A 17,161-nucleotide genomic window follows, 5' to 3' on the forward strand; every position below is an offset into this window, starting at 1 on the left:
TACAGCTTATACTGTTTGCATGTATATACTATATGACACAAAATTGACAGAATTCAGCACTAACAGCATATCATATTCTTCAGTTCTTGTCATAATGCCATAATCTTTATCCGTGTGCAATATTCCAACGTATGACGTGCACGTGGCGTTTGTCGTGGTGCGGATAACTAACTCGTCAAAGTGACGAGTTTCATGTCTAGTTTAATTTACAATTACAGTATAAATGAGTGTCCGCCATCAAATACACGTTATATATATATAATTCTAAAAGTATTTGAATTATTTCTTTATTTCTATCATTACTTTTGAACCATTAAACCATTTAATTAAGACCACAATACATTTCAACCAAATTTTATTGTTTAGATTTACAAGATACAAGATAACTTTATTGCCAAATAGTTCATCAACGAAAGATTTGAAATTGGTTTTTCTCATGGCAACTTAATATAAAAATAGAATAAAATCAGTAAAATGTTAAAACAAAAAGTAAAATACACAGTACTGTAAAATATGTACAGATAAGATGCATATACAGAATTTACAAAATACAAAAAGAAAAGGATAAATGCTATCAGATTTACATATTTTATCCGTTATATAATTCGTTATATAATTCAATGAACATACGGTAAGTAATATTGGTATAGTTGCAGAGATCGGTTACCCTAAGGCATAACAGGAAGGACCACGTGAAGGTTCACTTTGTTGCTTCCAATATGTAGGGAATATAATGTATGCATGAAAGTACAATTCTAGACTAACATGGCACAACATTGATCCCTTTATTATTGTAGGCATTTTAAACCAAGTTCAAGTCAAGTCAAAAACCAGGGCTGTGGTCAAAATCCATACTAATGTAGTATGTTAACTTCTACAGCTTACATAACAAATACTACATTATAAATGTAGGGAATATGACATTGTGCATGAAAGTACCTTAATGCTCTAACATGACACAACATTTATCTCTTCATTATAAACAATGATTATTATTAGGCAAAATAATACAGTGCATTAAACAAGTCACAAGTAAAATACAGTATGTAAAAGGTATTAAAAAGCCTATGCAAAGAGGTCATCCAAACAGGTATCATCAACTCAGCTTTGTTTTCCAGTCTATTCCCGCAGTTTGTGGAGCGGCAGAGATCAGAGCATTTCATACTTGATTTTTTGCATTGGCACCTTCCTTGGTTGCATCCAGACTTACAACCACATTTTATTATTTCTAATAATGTCTGCAGTGCTGGGTCTTGATTCATCCATTTTACACAAATTTTGTAATCACCCACTGTCCATCTATGTTTATTTGGTGATGGTGCATTGAATACAGCTCTTTCCGTGTATGTCCTTCAACATTTCTTGGTCATTTTTCATTTCAGCAGCTGCTCATAGCAATCCTTTAAATATACAGCATAAAAAATGGTTAATAAGTACATAATCTATACCACGTACACAAAATTGTAGTAATTATTTTAAAAGGCTCCTACCTGCATCATCTGTGACAGCCTTTCTCAATTTCTGGTTGCAGGTTTTGTAATTTTTTCTAACCTGCTTCTGTGCCTTCTTACAAATAATACATACTTTAGGTAAAATAGTCCCTGATTGACTGATACTGGTCTTGCTCCGTAACAAATGTTTAGTCTTTTTAGTAGGTGGAGGATCACTAGCAGTACTACTAGTAGTACTAGCACGGTCAGTTGGCTGGAAACTTTCCATTTTTCGACACACGATTTTCAGCCTAAATGAAAAATTAAGAATAATTTTGTTAACTGGCATATGTAGAGTTTACTACCACTGCACAGTTGTATATTATACTCTATTTGTTGGTCTACTTCTAATTTTAATTTAGTCTAGGCCTAGTTACTTTCACTGCTTGAGTCAATGTCCTATGCCTGAGTTATAAAATTAGAATTTTATAACTCCATGGCCTAGGAGGAATCACCGGTAGAACTAGGTAGGAGGCTACTCTTTTGTTAGCCTATATTTTGGTTTGAATCGTTTGCACTAAAGGAAATAAGCCTAGGCCTAGGTCTAGGCTAGTGAATGTGTTAAACTTACCAATTGGCAATTCTATCGTTCTTGTGTTGATGTATTTACGATAACAATGAATGGTGATGAAATCCAAAATATGGATGCTTTGTTATTATGTCTTCATATGATTTATTAAGAATATCTAGGCCTAGGCTAGCTCGGTTAGGCCTACATTAGCTAGGCCCTAGCCTTAGTTTATTAGCAATATATATAGGCCTAGGCCTACTAAGGGGATCTCCGGCCGGTTTACGATGAAATCGGTCGCGTCTGAAATCGGTCGCGTTTGAAATCGGTCGCGATAAAATCAACTTCCGGTATTTTGTATGGCGCGCCGCTAGAGCTATACTTTTGATGATATCGGTCGCGTTTGAAATCGGTCGCGCTATTTTGTATGGATCGAGCGGGATGCATGCTAGAACGGGATATACATTTTTCGTTTATATAGATTTAATTGATATTTTTTAGGAACTAGATTATTTATGTGTAGGCCTATATTTTTTACTTGGTTAATAAATATTTATTATCAATCAATAAATTAATTTTTTTTTTGTATTTCACAGGTCTCGGAGAAAGACTGTGTCTTTTCAAAATGGCCATTTCTAAACACGTTTAAATATTATATTAGGCATAATTTTATATTAGGCATATAATAATTTACCTCTATTTATATGTACTGTAATTAATATATTATATAGAGAATATACGTCTGTCGTGTCTTTTATTATGCAAACAATTACATAAAAGAGAACAATTATTTAAAAACAATACTTTTTACAATATAGCCCGTAAAGCCAGCGTATCCATTTTTATACTTATGCATACTGTGGCAGATTATATCATATCCATGTCATTAACAACATACTATTCGATCACCTTTTTTTTATTTTATAATATTAAGTGTATAATGATTATTGTTGAGGCAAATCACGTGTATGTTTTTATTTCTAATGTTTAAAATAGTTTTTAGTAAAATGCTCATTATATGCGGATGGTTAAAAGGCGAGTTACTGAAATAAACCCCCGAATAAGCAATATTGGAGATGCGCCTTCTATGGTCGTGCAGCTGTTTCCTCTAACAATACGTTATTTTGCTGACGGGGATTCCCCTTTTTAAAAAACACGCACTACTGTAGTAGTGTGTCAAATCATGGACAAAACACGTACGATCGTTGTCCATGGCGAGGTAAAGATGACATCTATTACTAATAACCATACATTTGAAACGTCTATAGGCCTCCTGCACGTGTTTTTGTGAAACGATCCAATGAGCTATAGATGCTCGACGCGATTATGAGATCATGTTCATTCATTCATTCTTTATTTAGCCTTTAAAATCGAAATACATTAAAAACATAGGTAACCAAATCAAGACACGTGGAAATATAAGGAGGCAAGGATAAGCAAAAGCAATTAAAATCGCTGTAGCTCACAGGCTTGCTTATCCATAATAATTCCGAATAAAGCACTTTTTCTATAATTTGACAGTATGATTTATATATAATTTACGTAAATACGTCGGCGATACTATAGATTTTAATTTGAATATCTTTTATTTCTTCATTTATAATAATCATTTAATGTAAATAATTAAGTAAGTGCAACTCAGTGTCTCGCATTCATACGCCGTTCGTAAATGTTTAAATATCAGTGCATATTACCTCTTTGAGAATCGTGTCCACCTTTATTATCCATACATTATTATTCTCACATCTATCATTGTACATCATAGTCCTACTGTAGGCCGGTAGATTGATTTATAACGGCATATTATCTATATATTTTATTAATATCCTAAAACCATTGTTTGCATAATAAAATACACGACAGACGTATATTCTCTATATATTAATTACAGTACATATAAATAGAGGTAAATTATTATAAAACATTATGCCTAATATAATATTTAAACGTGTTTAGAAATGGCCATTTTGAAAAGACACAGTCCTTCTCCGAGACCTGTGAAATACAAAAAAAAAATAATTTAATGATTGATAATAAATATTTATTAACCAAGTAAAAAATATCCTCATAAATAATCTAGTTCCTAAAAAATATCAATTACATCTATATAAACGAAAAATGTATATCCCGCTCTAGCATGCATCCCGCTCGATCCATACAAAATAGCGACCGATTTCAAACGCGACCGATATAATCAAATGTATAGCTCTAGCGGCGCGCCATACAAAATACCGGAAGTTGATTTTATCGCGACCGATTTCAAACGCGACCGATTTCATCTGACACCCTCCGGCCTAGCCTATCTAGGCCTAGGCCCTCTATCTTTACAGGTACCATCTAAGTTTACCCATACCTTGGTACAAGCAACAACCTTATAAAATCGAACTTCCATAATTGGAAATGCTGTTTTATCAGTAATGTTTTCATGATGAAAACAACACTTTATTTGAAGATCACAAACGTGGCCGGCTTTCCTCAATTGAAGCCATGTTGTTGTTTGTGCATAGTAGTTAATTCCTGTCACGCATCCATATTCACCAAATCGTTAACAATTGTTGTACTAAAATTACGATAATATTGTTTTATTATCAAGTTTCCTGTTATAATAAATATACTAAATGTCACTGTGCTTATTGAATGTGTAGTTTTTGTGAATAAATATTTTATTTAATGAATAAAACCTCAATGAAAAAAAACATTTTTTGGCTAAAAGAGTTTCGTGTGGAAAAGGTCATGGGTCAACACAATGTAAAAAATTTTTCAAATACTGACGTTGAAATGTGTTTTCCTTGTTATATGATACGTTTTTTAGGTGAAACTTTGTGTTATTACTTTTAAAATATTATTAACATAATTATCATGTAGAGTTTTTTTAGGCTAATGAGACTGGAACGGGATTGAACGATAGGATTTTCACCCGATGGCCTATACATACAATTCTAGAATGAAAAGGAAGTCATGCCAGAAATTAATTTTCAATACATGACTTTCGGTTCGGTTTTCGGAAACTACCGTCCCTAAAACAACAAGGAAATAGTTTTATAGGCCTATACATATATTGAAAGTATGATAGAATACTGCAGTCAACAGCAAGGATCTTGATTTCAGGTTTACATTCGGAGGAATAAAACGTAGTTGTAATTTTCTATACACATCAATACTTTCGACGTAAGTATGTTTAAAGGGCGCGCCTATAAACCGGACTAAAGCTTGGTTCCCACTAGCGACGCAACGTAACGCAATCTACGCAACGTAAGCAAATGCCCTTCAAATAATTGTGTTTGCCCCTGTCTGTGTGAAATCAAACCTGCGATGTTTGCAGCACTATTGCGTCGTCGGTTCCCACTTGTGATTACGCATCACGGCACGTTGCGTCGATACGTCATTGCGTTGCGTTACGTTGCGTCCTAGTAGGAATCACGCTTAACTGTTCTCCCCCCAAACTTGATTATCGATTCTCCATACATGGAGGCCAAAGAAATTATACCGCAAAAATCTGCTGTTCGTCCGAAGCGTGTAATATTAGCTAAAGTTTAATTTTAGGCCTATGGCCTATGTACGTCGAATGTCGGACCAGCGGTGGCACCTAAATTCCCCGACGGGGTGGGGGGGGGGGGGGCTATGCGAGTGAAGCGAGCATCAATAGGCTGGGGGACCAGGGGGCGCCAATAAAATAGTGTGTGAACAACACATTGCACTAGGCCCAATGGGTAGAACAAAGAGCGAGGCAGGGAAGGCAAGCGAGGCAAGTCATCAAAAAATGCGTGGCATCATTTTATCAATTCCCAAAATTGCGAGGCAGGAAATCACCGAAATAGCCTAGGCCCGCTGTTCCATTTTGCACCTGCCTTGTATTTTAACTCGAAATTTGTTAACCAACTTTATCCTGAATACCACACCTTAGAATTAGTAGGCCTACTTTAATCAGTGCGCGAGAAACACGCCTGTAAAATCATTAATTTAAGGATTTATTTGTTACTTTTTATGTGATTCTTTCTCATTAAAGTACTTATGAGGTATACTTCTAAGGTGTAGTATTCACACGATAAAGTTAGTTATCAAATTTAGAGTCAAAATACAAGCGCGGAAACAGCGCGTGTTGACAATGTGCGAGGCAAGCGAGGCATGCGCGGCACGCCAAATATTTGTGCGAGGCATCATTTTATCATTTCCAAAAGTGCGAGGCATGCTAGGCATATAGTTCACAATTTCAAAAAGGTGCGAGGCATATCTTAACGTGCTATTATGCTATATTATAGGCATAATAATCAATTATTTATATTTGTATAATAGGCCTAGCGTATCTAAATAGATTCAATACACTCAACATGTTTATTTTTATGTAACGATTGTTTTTTTCATTCAAGTCATATCGTGTCAAATTTTACTTTTACAAAAGTGCCCAAACTGTTGTGCAAAGTTGTGCATTCGTAATTCGGTATGCGCCATATTTTAAAAATCTGAACGACAGTCTTCAACTTTGTTATAGCGACACTTATCATTAAACGACTGCCATGTTTGTTGGCATTTCGAGCGTGTTCACTTTACAATTAATTTAACATGTCTCTCGAACATAGCAGAGTGAAAATAATATTTTTGTCACACCCCCGCGCCTCGATCCAGTAGACCCGAGAGATGGAAAAACCATCTTTACTATTTAGCAAGTAGCGGCGGAGTGATTCTGCCCTGAGAGGATTTGGCCTTGTGGCGATTCCCCTCCTATATAGCACGTGGTTTCAGCAGCAACGCACAGACTTCTCTCTGAGCGGCGTGCCAAAGACATTTTTGACATTCCATTCTCTAGGAAATCAACACGTGTACCTCTCTCGCAAATAAAATGAACAGCGATGGCCAGGACAAGTTCAACAATAAAAGGTAACTGATATGCCGATCAAATAACATGCCGCAAAGAAAAATAATTGCGAGAGAATTCTGGAGCGCGTGTGAGAGAAAGACTTACGTCCGCCAATCGTAATACTAGGCCTAAAATTAAACTTTAGCTAATATGCTTAGCCCTAACCTAGAGGCCTATGCAGAAAATAATTTAATCAATTTTAATATAATAATAATTGGTGTAATATTTTAATAATGATACACTATTCCTGTTTTAGTAGGCTAGGTATATTACGATTTGTATTTATTGTTGTCCATGTACGTACTAATTAACCTGGCGCTAGTTTCCTTTGCTTGTGTTTGTACTCCAAATCAATTTCTCATGCATTTATTGGTGAAAAACACGTTTTATTTCAATATATTTTTTAATCTGTCAATAAAAATACTGTAATAATGTTACTGCTGATAGGCCTACTACTGTTCTGTTTTCAAAGAATAATAATCGATCCTAAATAAACATCACTACCTAGCCTAGACCTAGGACATCCTACTAAGGATATTATTCTTTAAAAGGTTAACGAAACCGTGTACAGTATCAACAGTAACATTATAGTTCACTATGTCGGTCGGTCGGTCGGTCGGTCTAGTATCACTATGCTTAGCACGCGACTTATGGCTGTTGGCCTTGTTCCTTACTGACTGACAAAATCTTCACCAAATAATGCGTAATATATAGATTCCACAGAGTTTTTAGCCCTCTAATTAATTTTGCTCTTTTGACGTTCCATAGAAACCAAAATATTGAGTGTGCGAAATTCGCGAACAGTATGCGAGAAAAACGTCTGTAAAATCACCAATTTAACGGATTTATTCTTCATTAAAGTAGGCCTACTAATTCTAAGGTGTGGTATTCACGATAAAGCATGGTTAACAAATTAATACAAGGCAGGTGCAAAAGGGAACTAGCCTACTAGCGGGCCTAGGCCTAGGCTACTTCAATTTCGGTGATTTCCTGCCTCGCAATTTTGAGAAATGATAAAATGATGCCTCGCATTTTTTGATGATGGTAAAACGATGCCTCGCATAAATTTGTGACTTGCCGCGCATGCCCCGCTTGCCTCGCTGCCTCGCACTTTGTTACTACCCCATAAATTTGTGACTTGCCGCGCATGCCTCGCGTGCCTCGCTGCCTCGCACTTTGTTACTACCCGGTTTATTAGTACGTACATGGACAACAATAAATAAAAATCGTTACTAAAACAGGAATACTTAGTGTATCATTATTATTATATATTACACTAATTATTATTATATCAAAATTGATTAATTTATTTTCTACATAGGCCTCTAGGTTAGGGCTAAGCATATTAGCTAAAGTTTAAAGCCCCCTTCCCTACGTTTTTTAGATCTAATTTAAGATCACAAACTATATTTAATGTAAAAATAATACTATTATTATTGCGATAACTTTTTTCGTCTTTAAACGGTTAAAAATGTGAAAAATAAGTCGATTCTAATAATTATAGCGGCCCGCTATAAATCCCAAAATGCATTGCGCGCGGATTGATATTTTTGTTTTTCACCTGTAATTCGCCCACTTTTCGATCGATCGTGAGGCCAAAACAAATGGAAGACTCCTAAATTTTAAGCGAAAATACCGGGTTTTCCCCAATTTGTATCAACGGAGTCTGGCAAAAATAGAAAGACAATTAATGCAGCAACTATACAACGTCAGGCTAGGTATATAGCTAGCGTACGATGTTGGTACGTTACCGATGTTTACCAGCTAGGCCTACAAAACTAAGCCTAGCTAGGCTAGGCCTAAGACCGTCCACGAGAGGTCGATCGCCGCGAGCTACTTAGGTAGTGCATTGTTTCTCACTTTTTATCATAATTTACCATAAAACGTACATTTAAGACAAGGAATGACATGGTTTAATGTTTTTAAAGTGATATATATGTATTATTTTCCAAAAAACGTCCAAAATTGCAGGGAAGGCAGGGCCGTAGCCAGGATTTGTCAAGGGAGGGTTCGGACACTAAGTATTTGGGTCACCGCCCCCCCCCCCCCCCCCCCCCTTGAGGCGAAGCGAATTTTGTTAAATGACACCCCTAGATGGACGGAAAAGACACTCTCATGCAGCATGCTACCAATGAGCAAAATGATCGTACTTGGACTCGTGGACTATTTAAACGATAACATTTGTTGCCGTATGTTAGATGCGCGTGCTCTGTGCGGAACCGCCGATTGTTTGATCATTTACTCGGTATTTTGTTTTGCGTTCAAGTTCAATGCGAACGTACGTCTAGGAGAAGCCCCGAAAAAAGTACACTGGGTGAAGGCAAATGCAATTCTTATTATAGCTCTTTCTATAATATTTATTTACAGCAATTTGTTGAGGAAATTAAATATGCCAATGTAAATAGGTGATATTGATACATTTGAGTACGTATCGGCTGGTGGTCTAGAAAAAAATAATCGGATGCCATAATGTGAACTACAGTACATGATACCATAGATATTATTGTGTAAAATATTAATATTCACTATAATCCTCTGAGATACATTATACTTCATAGCCACACATAAATACTGATGTATGTCGGAAGGCTATATACTTTATGCACGCTGCCTGACTGCCAGTGATCTAAACAATTGGTACGCAGTTGTCTGGCGGTGTCCTTTGTACGAATCTTTCGTGCCCCAGCTCGCTGTGAGACGCGTCAATATCATGTTACATGCAGAGACCAAACATTTATTTTTCAGGTTAAAATCGGCAATTCATTTGCAACTCTTAGAAATTTACAGACACGTATCGCTCGAAGTACGTTCATCGGATATATTCCGAACGAGTTTACGAATTTTTCAATTTACGAACAACTTTTTGTACTGTGGGGCACGTATTTGGACGATTTTCGGAGATGAGGGTGAGGTATTGGGCATTTCGGGGATGGGGGTTCGCAGTCGGTTAAGGGGGGTTCGCTGTAAAGGGGGGGGGGGGGGGTTCGCCCGAACCATAAACCCCCCCCCCCCTGGCTACGGGCCTGGAAGGGGTCTTTAATTTTAGGCCTAGTATTACGATTGTCCGACGTAAGTCTTTTTCACACGCGCTCCAGAATTTTCTCGCAATTTTTTTCTTTGCGGCATTTGAGTCATGGAAACGATTAGCGTACGCAATGTCTACCCAAGACGAATAGCGTAACGGATGATGATGATGCATTTTATTTGATCGGCATATCAGTTACCTTTTATATTCACCGCCAGTTATTGAACTTGTCCTAGCCATCGCTGTTCATTTTATTTCCGAGAGAGGTACACGTGTTGATTTCCTAGAGAATGGAATGTCAAAAATGTCTTTGGCACGCCGCTCAGATTGAAGTCTGTGCGTTGCTGCTGAAACCCACGTGCTATAGGAGAGGGGAATCACCACAAGGCCGAATCCTCTCAGGGCAGAATCATTCCGCTACCTGCTAAATAGTAGTAAATAGAGGGATTTTACATCTCTCGGGTCTACCAGATCGAGGCGCGGGGGTGTGCCAAAATATTATTTTTATTGCTATGTTCGAGAGACAAATTAATTGTAAAGTAAACACGCTCGAAATGCCAACAAACATGGCAGTCATTTGTTGATAGTCGCTATAACAAGTATTGTTTAAGTTGAAGACTGTCGTTCAAATTTTAAAAAATATGGCGCATACGGACGGATGCACAACTTTTGAACTTTTGTAAAAGTAACATTTGACACCATATGACTTGAATGAGAAAAACAATCGTTACATAAAAATAAACAACATGAGTGTATACACGAATCTATTTAGATATACGCTAGGCCTATTATAAATATATAAATAATTGATTATTAGGCCTATAATATAGCATAATAGCACGTTAAGATATTGTAAACTATATGCCTCGCATGCCTCGCACTTTTGGAAATGTTAAAATGATGCCTCGCACAAATATTTGTCGTGCCTCGCATACCTCGCACTTTGTCAACACTCAGGTCCGATGCGATGACTGTAAATCCATTCTTTCAATTTTAAATGAAGTTTTTAAAGTTAAATATGCCTATTATGCTGGGTATTTCGAAAAAAGAAACAGCTACAGAAACAGCTATTTTAGGTACCCCGCGGTACAGTATGGAACGCCTCCTCTGCCTTCAGTTCACATTTATCATGCAGTACACACCAATCGTCATGCAGTACACACCAATCGTCATGCAGTACACACCAAACATGATGCAGTACACACCAATCGTCATGCAGTACACACCAAACATGATGCAGTACACACCAATCGTCATGCAGTACACACCAATCGCCATGCAGTACACACCAATGGTCATGCAGTACACACCAAACATCATGCAGTACACACCAATCGTCATGCAGTACACACCAATCGTCATGCAGTCAAATATTGCGCAGAGCCATATATATAAAGAGTTACGACATTGAAAATTAGAAGCCATTTTTGTGTCAAAGAATTCGCACGCTGAGGGCGCGCGCGTCTCTTTTGTATAGCGTTTTCCTATAGTTCATGCATTCTTTTTAGATTTTTTTGTCTATGAAATAACGCTTATATTCCGTTTTTATTTTAGTAATTAATTTTATTAATGGTATTAATTTGGTAACATATATATATTGTGTCTATAATAACAAAAGAATAAATGCTAGGGCCTACATGCAAGTCAGGATACATCAAAGCATGAACCAATACAAAAAACACACAAATTCACCCCTCTTTTTATACAGTATATGGCTCTCTGTGTGTTTTTGACACAAACTTTCAGAGACTCGTTCATCATTTCATTTGTAATAATTTGCCTTTATTATTTTAATATTGTTCATACCCTATTCAATATATTAACAAATATATCCACGACACTTTATTATTTTATTTAGTCATCAAAGCATGCATTATGAATTGAAAATATTACATAATTGTTATTAATAGGACGTAGTTATGGGATGTTTCGTTCCAAAATCAATCAATCGAACTTTATAATGTACTAGCGCACGTGCGCGCAATATTCTTTGCCGCAAGTACTTCTTTACGCTGTGCACATCGATATTTCAACGTAAAATGTGCAATTACATTTTTTTAAATATAAGAAAAAGTTTAAAGTATTTTCTTGCTCCTATACTTTACATGCAATAACGGAGACAAGTTTGACACAAATTGATCTGCATATCACGTGACTATAATCCAATGTCGTAACTCTTTATATATATGGCTCTGATATTGCGTAATTTATACCGCCACCTATCGACAAAATCGAATATCACGTGACGTTTATTAGACGGCTGTAAAACTAAGACTATTTATTATTTCTTTTATGGAATTCAATGATTACAATGGCCTCCTAGCCGCGCCTACGTCCTATAGATTCCAAGATTTCTTTAATAGTTTTGCGAGCCATTTTAGTCATAAAGCACGTGCGATGTAGTAGTAGACATCGTGAGTTGCTGTAGTATACAGTTTGAATAGCCTTAGTTTTACAGTCGTCTAATAAACGTCACGTGATATTGGATTTTGTCGATAGGTGGCGGTATAAATTACGCAATATTTGACTGCATGACGATTGGTGTGTACTGCATGACGATTAGTGTGTACTGCATGATGTTTGGTGTGTACTGCATGATGTTTGGTGTGTACTGCATGACCATTGGTGTGTACTGCATGACGATTGGTGTGTACTGCATGACGTTTGGTGTGTACTGCATGATTTTTGGTGTGTACTGCATGACGATTGGTGTGTACTGAATGATGTTTGGTGTGTACTGCATGACGATTGGTGTGTACTGCATGACCATTGGTGGGTACTGCATGACGATTGGTGTGTACTGCATGACCATTGGTGTGTACTGCATGATAAATGTGAACTGAAGGCAGAGGAGGCGTTCCATAGTACAGAGGGTTAATCGTAAATTAAAAATTAAAACATACGAACAATAGATCGCGAACATAATTCGTACCCTTTTGCTGTATAGTTACGTCGATACACACGTAACGCGTCGGTAAACTTCGCCTGGAAAGTAACTACAGTACACATTCTGGTCCCTGGATTAAACATGATATCACGCGTAAACCGCAATGGGGCGGGCTGCGATATTTTTTTTCGTACATAAGTTGGGGACCCCATGTGAAAAATAGCCGAACTACTTAGGTGTCTAGAAAACTCAGATCTCAGATATGGGTGTCTAGAAAACTCGGATCTCAGATATATCTGAGTTTTCTAGATCTAGAAAACTCAGATATCAAGATCTGAGTTTTCTAGTTCAATCATCAATTGGATCGTTCCATTATTATTAGAGGGTAGCATATTATTTGAAATACTACACAGTATTATACGTTTTCTTACTAATAATAGCCTACAGCCAACGACTTAAATCATAAAGAAATACAGTATACTGTACACTGTTGTTAGGCTCCCCGACGAGGGCCATCGCTGTTCACTTTTTTTCTGCGTGAGAGGTACACGTGTTGATTTTCTAGAGAATGGAATGTCTTTGGCACGCCGCTCAGAGAGAAGTTTGTGCGTTGCTGAAACCACGAGGAGGCCGAATCGTGCCAAGAAGGCGCGGGGGTGTGACTGTGACTGTGACAAAATATTATACTTTCATGTTAAATTAATTGTAAAGTGAACACCCTCAAATGACAATCAAGAATGCACTGGGTCATTCGATGTGTGTCGCTATAGCAATTATTGTTTATCGGAAGACTTTCAGATACAAAAAATTGCGCATACGGCGGATGCAAACCACAGACAACTTGTGGACAGTTTGGGCACTGTTGTAAAAGTAAACTCAAATAATTTGACACGATCGACTTCAGTGAAATAAAAAATAACAATCGTTACATAAAAATAAACAACATGTTGAGTGTATACACGAATCTATTTAGATATAGGCCTCTAGCCTATTTTAAAAATATAAATAATTGATTTATATAATATATTAATATCATAGCATAGTAGCACGTTAATATATGCCTCGCACTTTTTTTAAATCGTAAACTATATGCGTCGCATCATGCCTCGCACTTTTGAAAATAATAAAATGATAGATCTCGAGAAAATGCAATTTTAGTTTACTTGTTACTTCGAGACTGCTCGCCGGCTTTTGGAAATTGTCTCCTACTTTTTTAACACTAGCAAGTCTGAAAATAATATTTAAAAAGTGGTCCAGAATTGGAAAACTGGTTCGAATTGTCCTTGACCACATATCTGTATTTTCATTTTGGTCAAGATCTTGCAGTTACTTTTTGAGTAATCCTGCTAACAAACAGACACATGCGATTGAATACATATTATACCTCCTTGTAAACAATGTGTATAATAACAATATTTAACTGGCACTTGTTTTGTATTTCCACAGATGGCAGCGTCGTCAAATTACGAAAACACTCATTTGCTGACCATCGAGCCAAACACCTACTGGTCAAATGCCACCGGCGAAGTTACGTCTTCTTATCCTGTTGATGTCGAATTTGACATCGAGGGAAACATACTTGTCTGCAACGCAACCGATGAAATTTTAAAATTTAGTCAACAAGGCAAATTTCTCTCCCGCTTTTCCGTTGGTCTTGACAGAAAAATAAATGGAATGTCGTGCAACGAAAAAGGTGAAATTTTTATGACCGATGACAACGCAAAAGAAGTAATAGTCTGTGATGATAAGGGTCAGGTAACGTCCAATATTTCGGTACTTGATCCTTCGGAAAATAAGGAGAAGGTGAAAATCAGAGGATTGGTTGTTTCAGACAAAAGCGGAGAAGTGTTTGTGATCGTGGATTACCAAGTTCGACGACTCAAAAAAGACGGGAAATTATTGAACAAGATAGGCATCAATGATTCAGGTTCATTATATAGAACGGGGAAATTAGTAAGTCCTTGTTACATAGCCTTAGATGAGAACCAAAACGTACTTGTAAATGATGGCAACCAGAAACGTGTACAAGTATTTCGACCGGACGGTCAATTTGTCCGCTCTTTACGAGGACGTCGCCGAATTGAAAGGTCGGATTTGGGATGTTTTGCTGAACCGGACGGTATTGCCGTTTTTGAAGACGGAAGTGTAGCCGTTGGTTGCCGGAGAGGGTTGTTTGTTTGTAAAAATAAATCGTACGGGCCCGTAATCCGTAGGTTTGACGATGAAAACAGTTCGGATAGCATTATGGGTACTAACGGTATTGCTACATATCGTAATGTTATGGCAGTTGCGATAACCACACGAAGTGCTGAACCTACCATTGAGCTATTTAAATATGATTATTAGGTTATGTGGGCTACAAAATAAAGTATATAAATGAATAAAGGCGACTTTAAAAATGGAATGTTTGAATAAATAATTAGTAATGCAATTTTAGAATACCCAGTTATTTTACTATTTTATGTGAGGTGTACGGAAGACTTGTGTATTTAATGTGTACGCATATAAGTTTAAATGCGGAAAGGTCACATTATTGCAGTTGAAGCCATATTAATTTCTATCCATACAACAAGGAGAACAGAAACAATTTAAATAGTTTTTATCAAACCTATATTATATTAGTTTTTATCATATTTAAAATGGTAGGCCTATTGTTAATTAACCTATTATTTCGATTCGATTTTGCATTTTGCATTACCTTTAATAGTTGTTTTTCGTTTGTTATGTCCATATAAGGTCCTAACGATACAAGGCTCCGCCTTCTAGTTTGTGGCCCTATCATCTGTTTACTTTTCTGATTATTAAATTTTATCTTAAAATCTTAAACTGTTGATAAATAAATGTATATTATGAATGAGGCATATGATATTAATTTTTAAAATACAGTGAATAACAGAGGAACCATTTGAATCTCTCTTTTCAAATGCATGTGGTTAGTCAAGGTTAGTATACCTTTCTTCGCCATGAATTTATTTTTAGTATTTTTTAATGTTGTTTATGTTTACTTAACTAATCAGGCAGTTACTTCAAAAGTTTTCACTTGAAATAAATTGCATAATTTACATTACATGTGTTGTATGACTCAATAATCAACCACCGATACACAGTTTACCGGTATGTTTTGTATTCTCGGTCTACTCTTGGTTATATCAGGGAAGATCCCTGGTTAGATTTATGTAACCCAGTGCAAAATCACAAATGACAGGGAACCATAATATAGAGAGCCCTCTTGCAATGTTTGTAATTAAAGAAGACATAAATTACCAAAAGCCTAGCCCCACATTCCATTCTCCTGATGCACACAGATAAAACCAAGACATATAAAGTGTAACAGTGCTCCGACCATATTAACAACCTGTTTTTTAAAGTTTCTATCTGGCCTGGCTCTTTTAGTTTCAGATTAAATTAAACTTCAATTGGAATAAACTCCGGAATAATATAAATTTATTTGGAATCCGAGTTTTTATTAGTATTTTCGAACAAGAAGGGTTACAAATTGGGGGCTCGTCCGGGAAACCCAATTGAAGCTTGGAAATTTAAGGAATATTGAGCCAGTGTACAAAAGATCATGCCAGACTACGTTTCGTACGGAATCGAGTGGTGTGAGGAAAAAAACTACCCCGTAGATCGATGTTTGTTGTTAGTCAGCCGAAAATTGGAAATTCCTACAAAAAGAATTTATATTTCTCTGTGTGGGTCGCTTCCAACTGAAACAGTGGACAGACGAGAGGAGGTAGATGCTCATGGCTGGCAGAAGACGCTAGTATTGGCAAAGCTTTCCATACATGTCAGAGAACTGAACATCCCAGAAACGATTGTGGTAGCCGAAGACATAGAGATGCGAACCATCATCCTAAAGAAGACAGCCGTGACTTCAACACCAATGGTATCATCGTCTCCGGCACCAACAGCTTCTACAAACAACACTTCACCGGCAATTGATCTGTCCAGACTTTCGCTTGGTAGCAACTACCGAAAGCTCCGTGTGTTATCTGGTCACACAACCGACAAGTCAAAAGATGAGGACAAATACCATGTTTGGCGGGCGCAAGCCAAAACACTGATAGAAGAAGCCGAAACTGAAGTCTCCCAATCGGAGAAGAAGAGAAGACTGAGAGAGGCTCTAAGATCCCCAGCATTAGATATTATAGATGACTTGAAGAAAGATAACCCGCAAGCCACCGCCAAAGACTACTTGGGCGCGTTGGAGGTGGTGTTTGGAACTACGCTTTCGGGAGAAGAACTATATCACCAGTTTGTGGGTTTAGATCAGCAAGCAGGTGAGAAGCCTTCTGATTATTTGTCCAGACTACAGTCTTCATTGAGGCAGATAGTACAAAAGGGAGGGATTACAGCAGACAAGGCCAACCAGGCGCTTTTGAAGCAATTCCTGAAG

The 17,161-nt window shown here is 37.0% G+C and overlaps 2 protein-coding genes across 2 annotated transcripts; one reads left to right on the forward strand and one right to left on the reverse strand.

Moving 5' to 3' along the window:
• Positions 1 to 271: 271 nt before the first annotated feature.
• Positions 272 to 4,488, reverse strand: LOC144845497 (uncharacterized). The gene is made up of 3 exons (XM_078702885.1): positions 4,352 to 4,488; positions 1,491 to 1,741; positions 272 to 1,400 (listed from the first exon to the last, which is right to left on the reverse strand). The coding sequence occupies exons 1-3, from the start codon at positions 4,423 to 4,425 to the stop codon at positions 1,390 to 1,392; spliced, it is 336 nt and encodes a 111-aa protein (XP_078559011.1). The 5' UTR covers positions 4,426 to 4,488; the 3' UTR covers positions 272 to 1,389.
• A 511-nt stretch (positions 4,489 to 4,999) lies between these two features.
• On the forward strand, positions 5,000 to 15,826 carry LOC144845476 (uncharacterized). Its single transcript, XM_078702851.1, has 2 exons — positions 5,000 to 5,166; positions 14,212 to 15,826. Exon 2 carries the CDS (start codon positions 14,212 to 14,214, stop codon positions 15,109 to 15,111), a length of 900 nt encoding a protein of 299 aa, XP_078558977.1. The 5' UTR covers positions 5,000 to 5,166; the 3' UTR covers positions 15,112 to 15,826.
• Positions 15,827 to 17,161: the final 1,335 nt, after the last annotated feature.

Source organism: Antedon bifida, chromosome 6 (genome assembly GCF_963402885.1).
Source record: "Antedon bifida chromosome 6, ecAntBifi1.1, whole genome shotgun sequence".
In the NCBI taxonomy this organism is placed as follows: Eukaryota; Metazoa; Echinodermata; class Crinoidea; order Comatulida; family Antedonidae; genus Antedon; species Antedon bifida.

Coding starts and splice junctions, on each gene's coding strand:
- LOC144845476 (XM_078702851.1), top strand. CDS start 14,212: ATGGCAGCGTCGTCAAATTACGAAAACACTCATTTGCTGACCATCGAG.
- LOC144845497 (XM_078702885.1), bottom strand. CDS start 4,425: ATGAAAACATTACTGATAAAACAGCATTTCCAATTATGGAAGTTCGAT. Junction 1,742..4,351: donor AGGTTGTTGCTTGTACCAAG/GTATGGGTAAAC, acceptor TTTTTCATTTAG/GCTGAAAATCGTGTGTCGAA.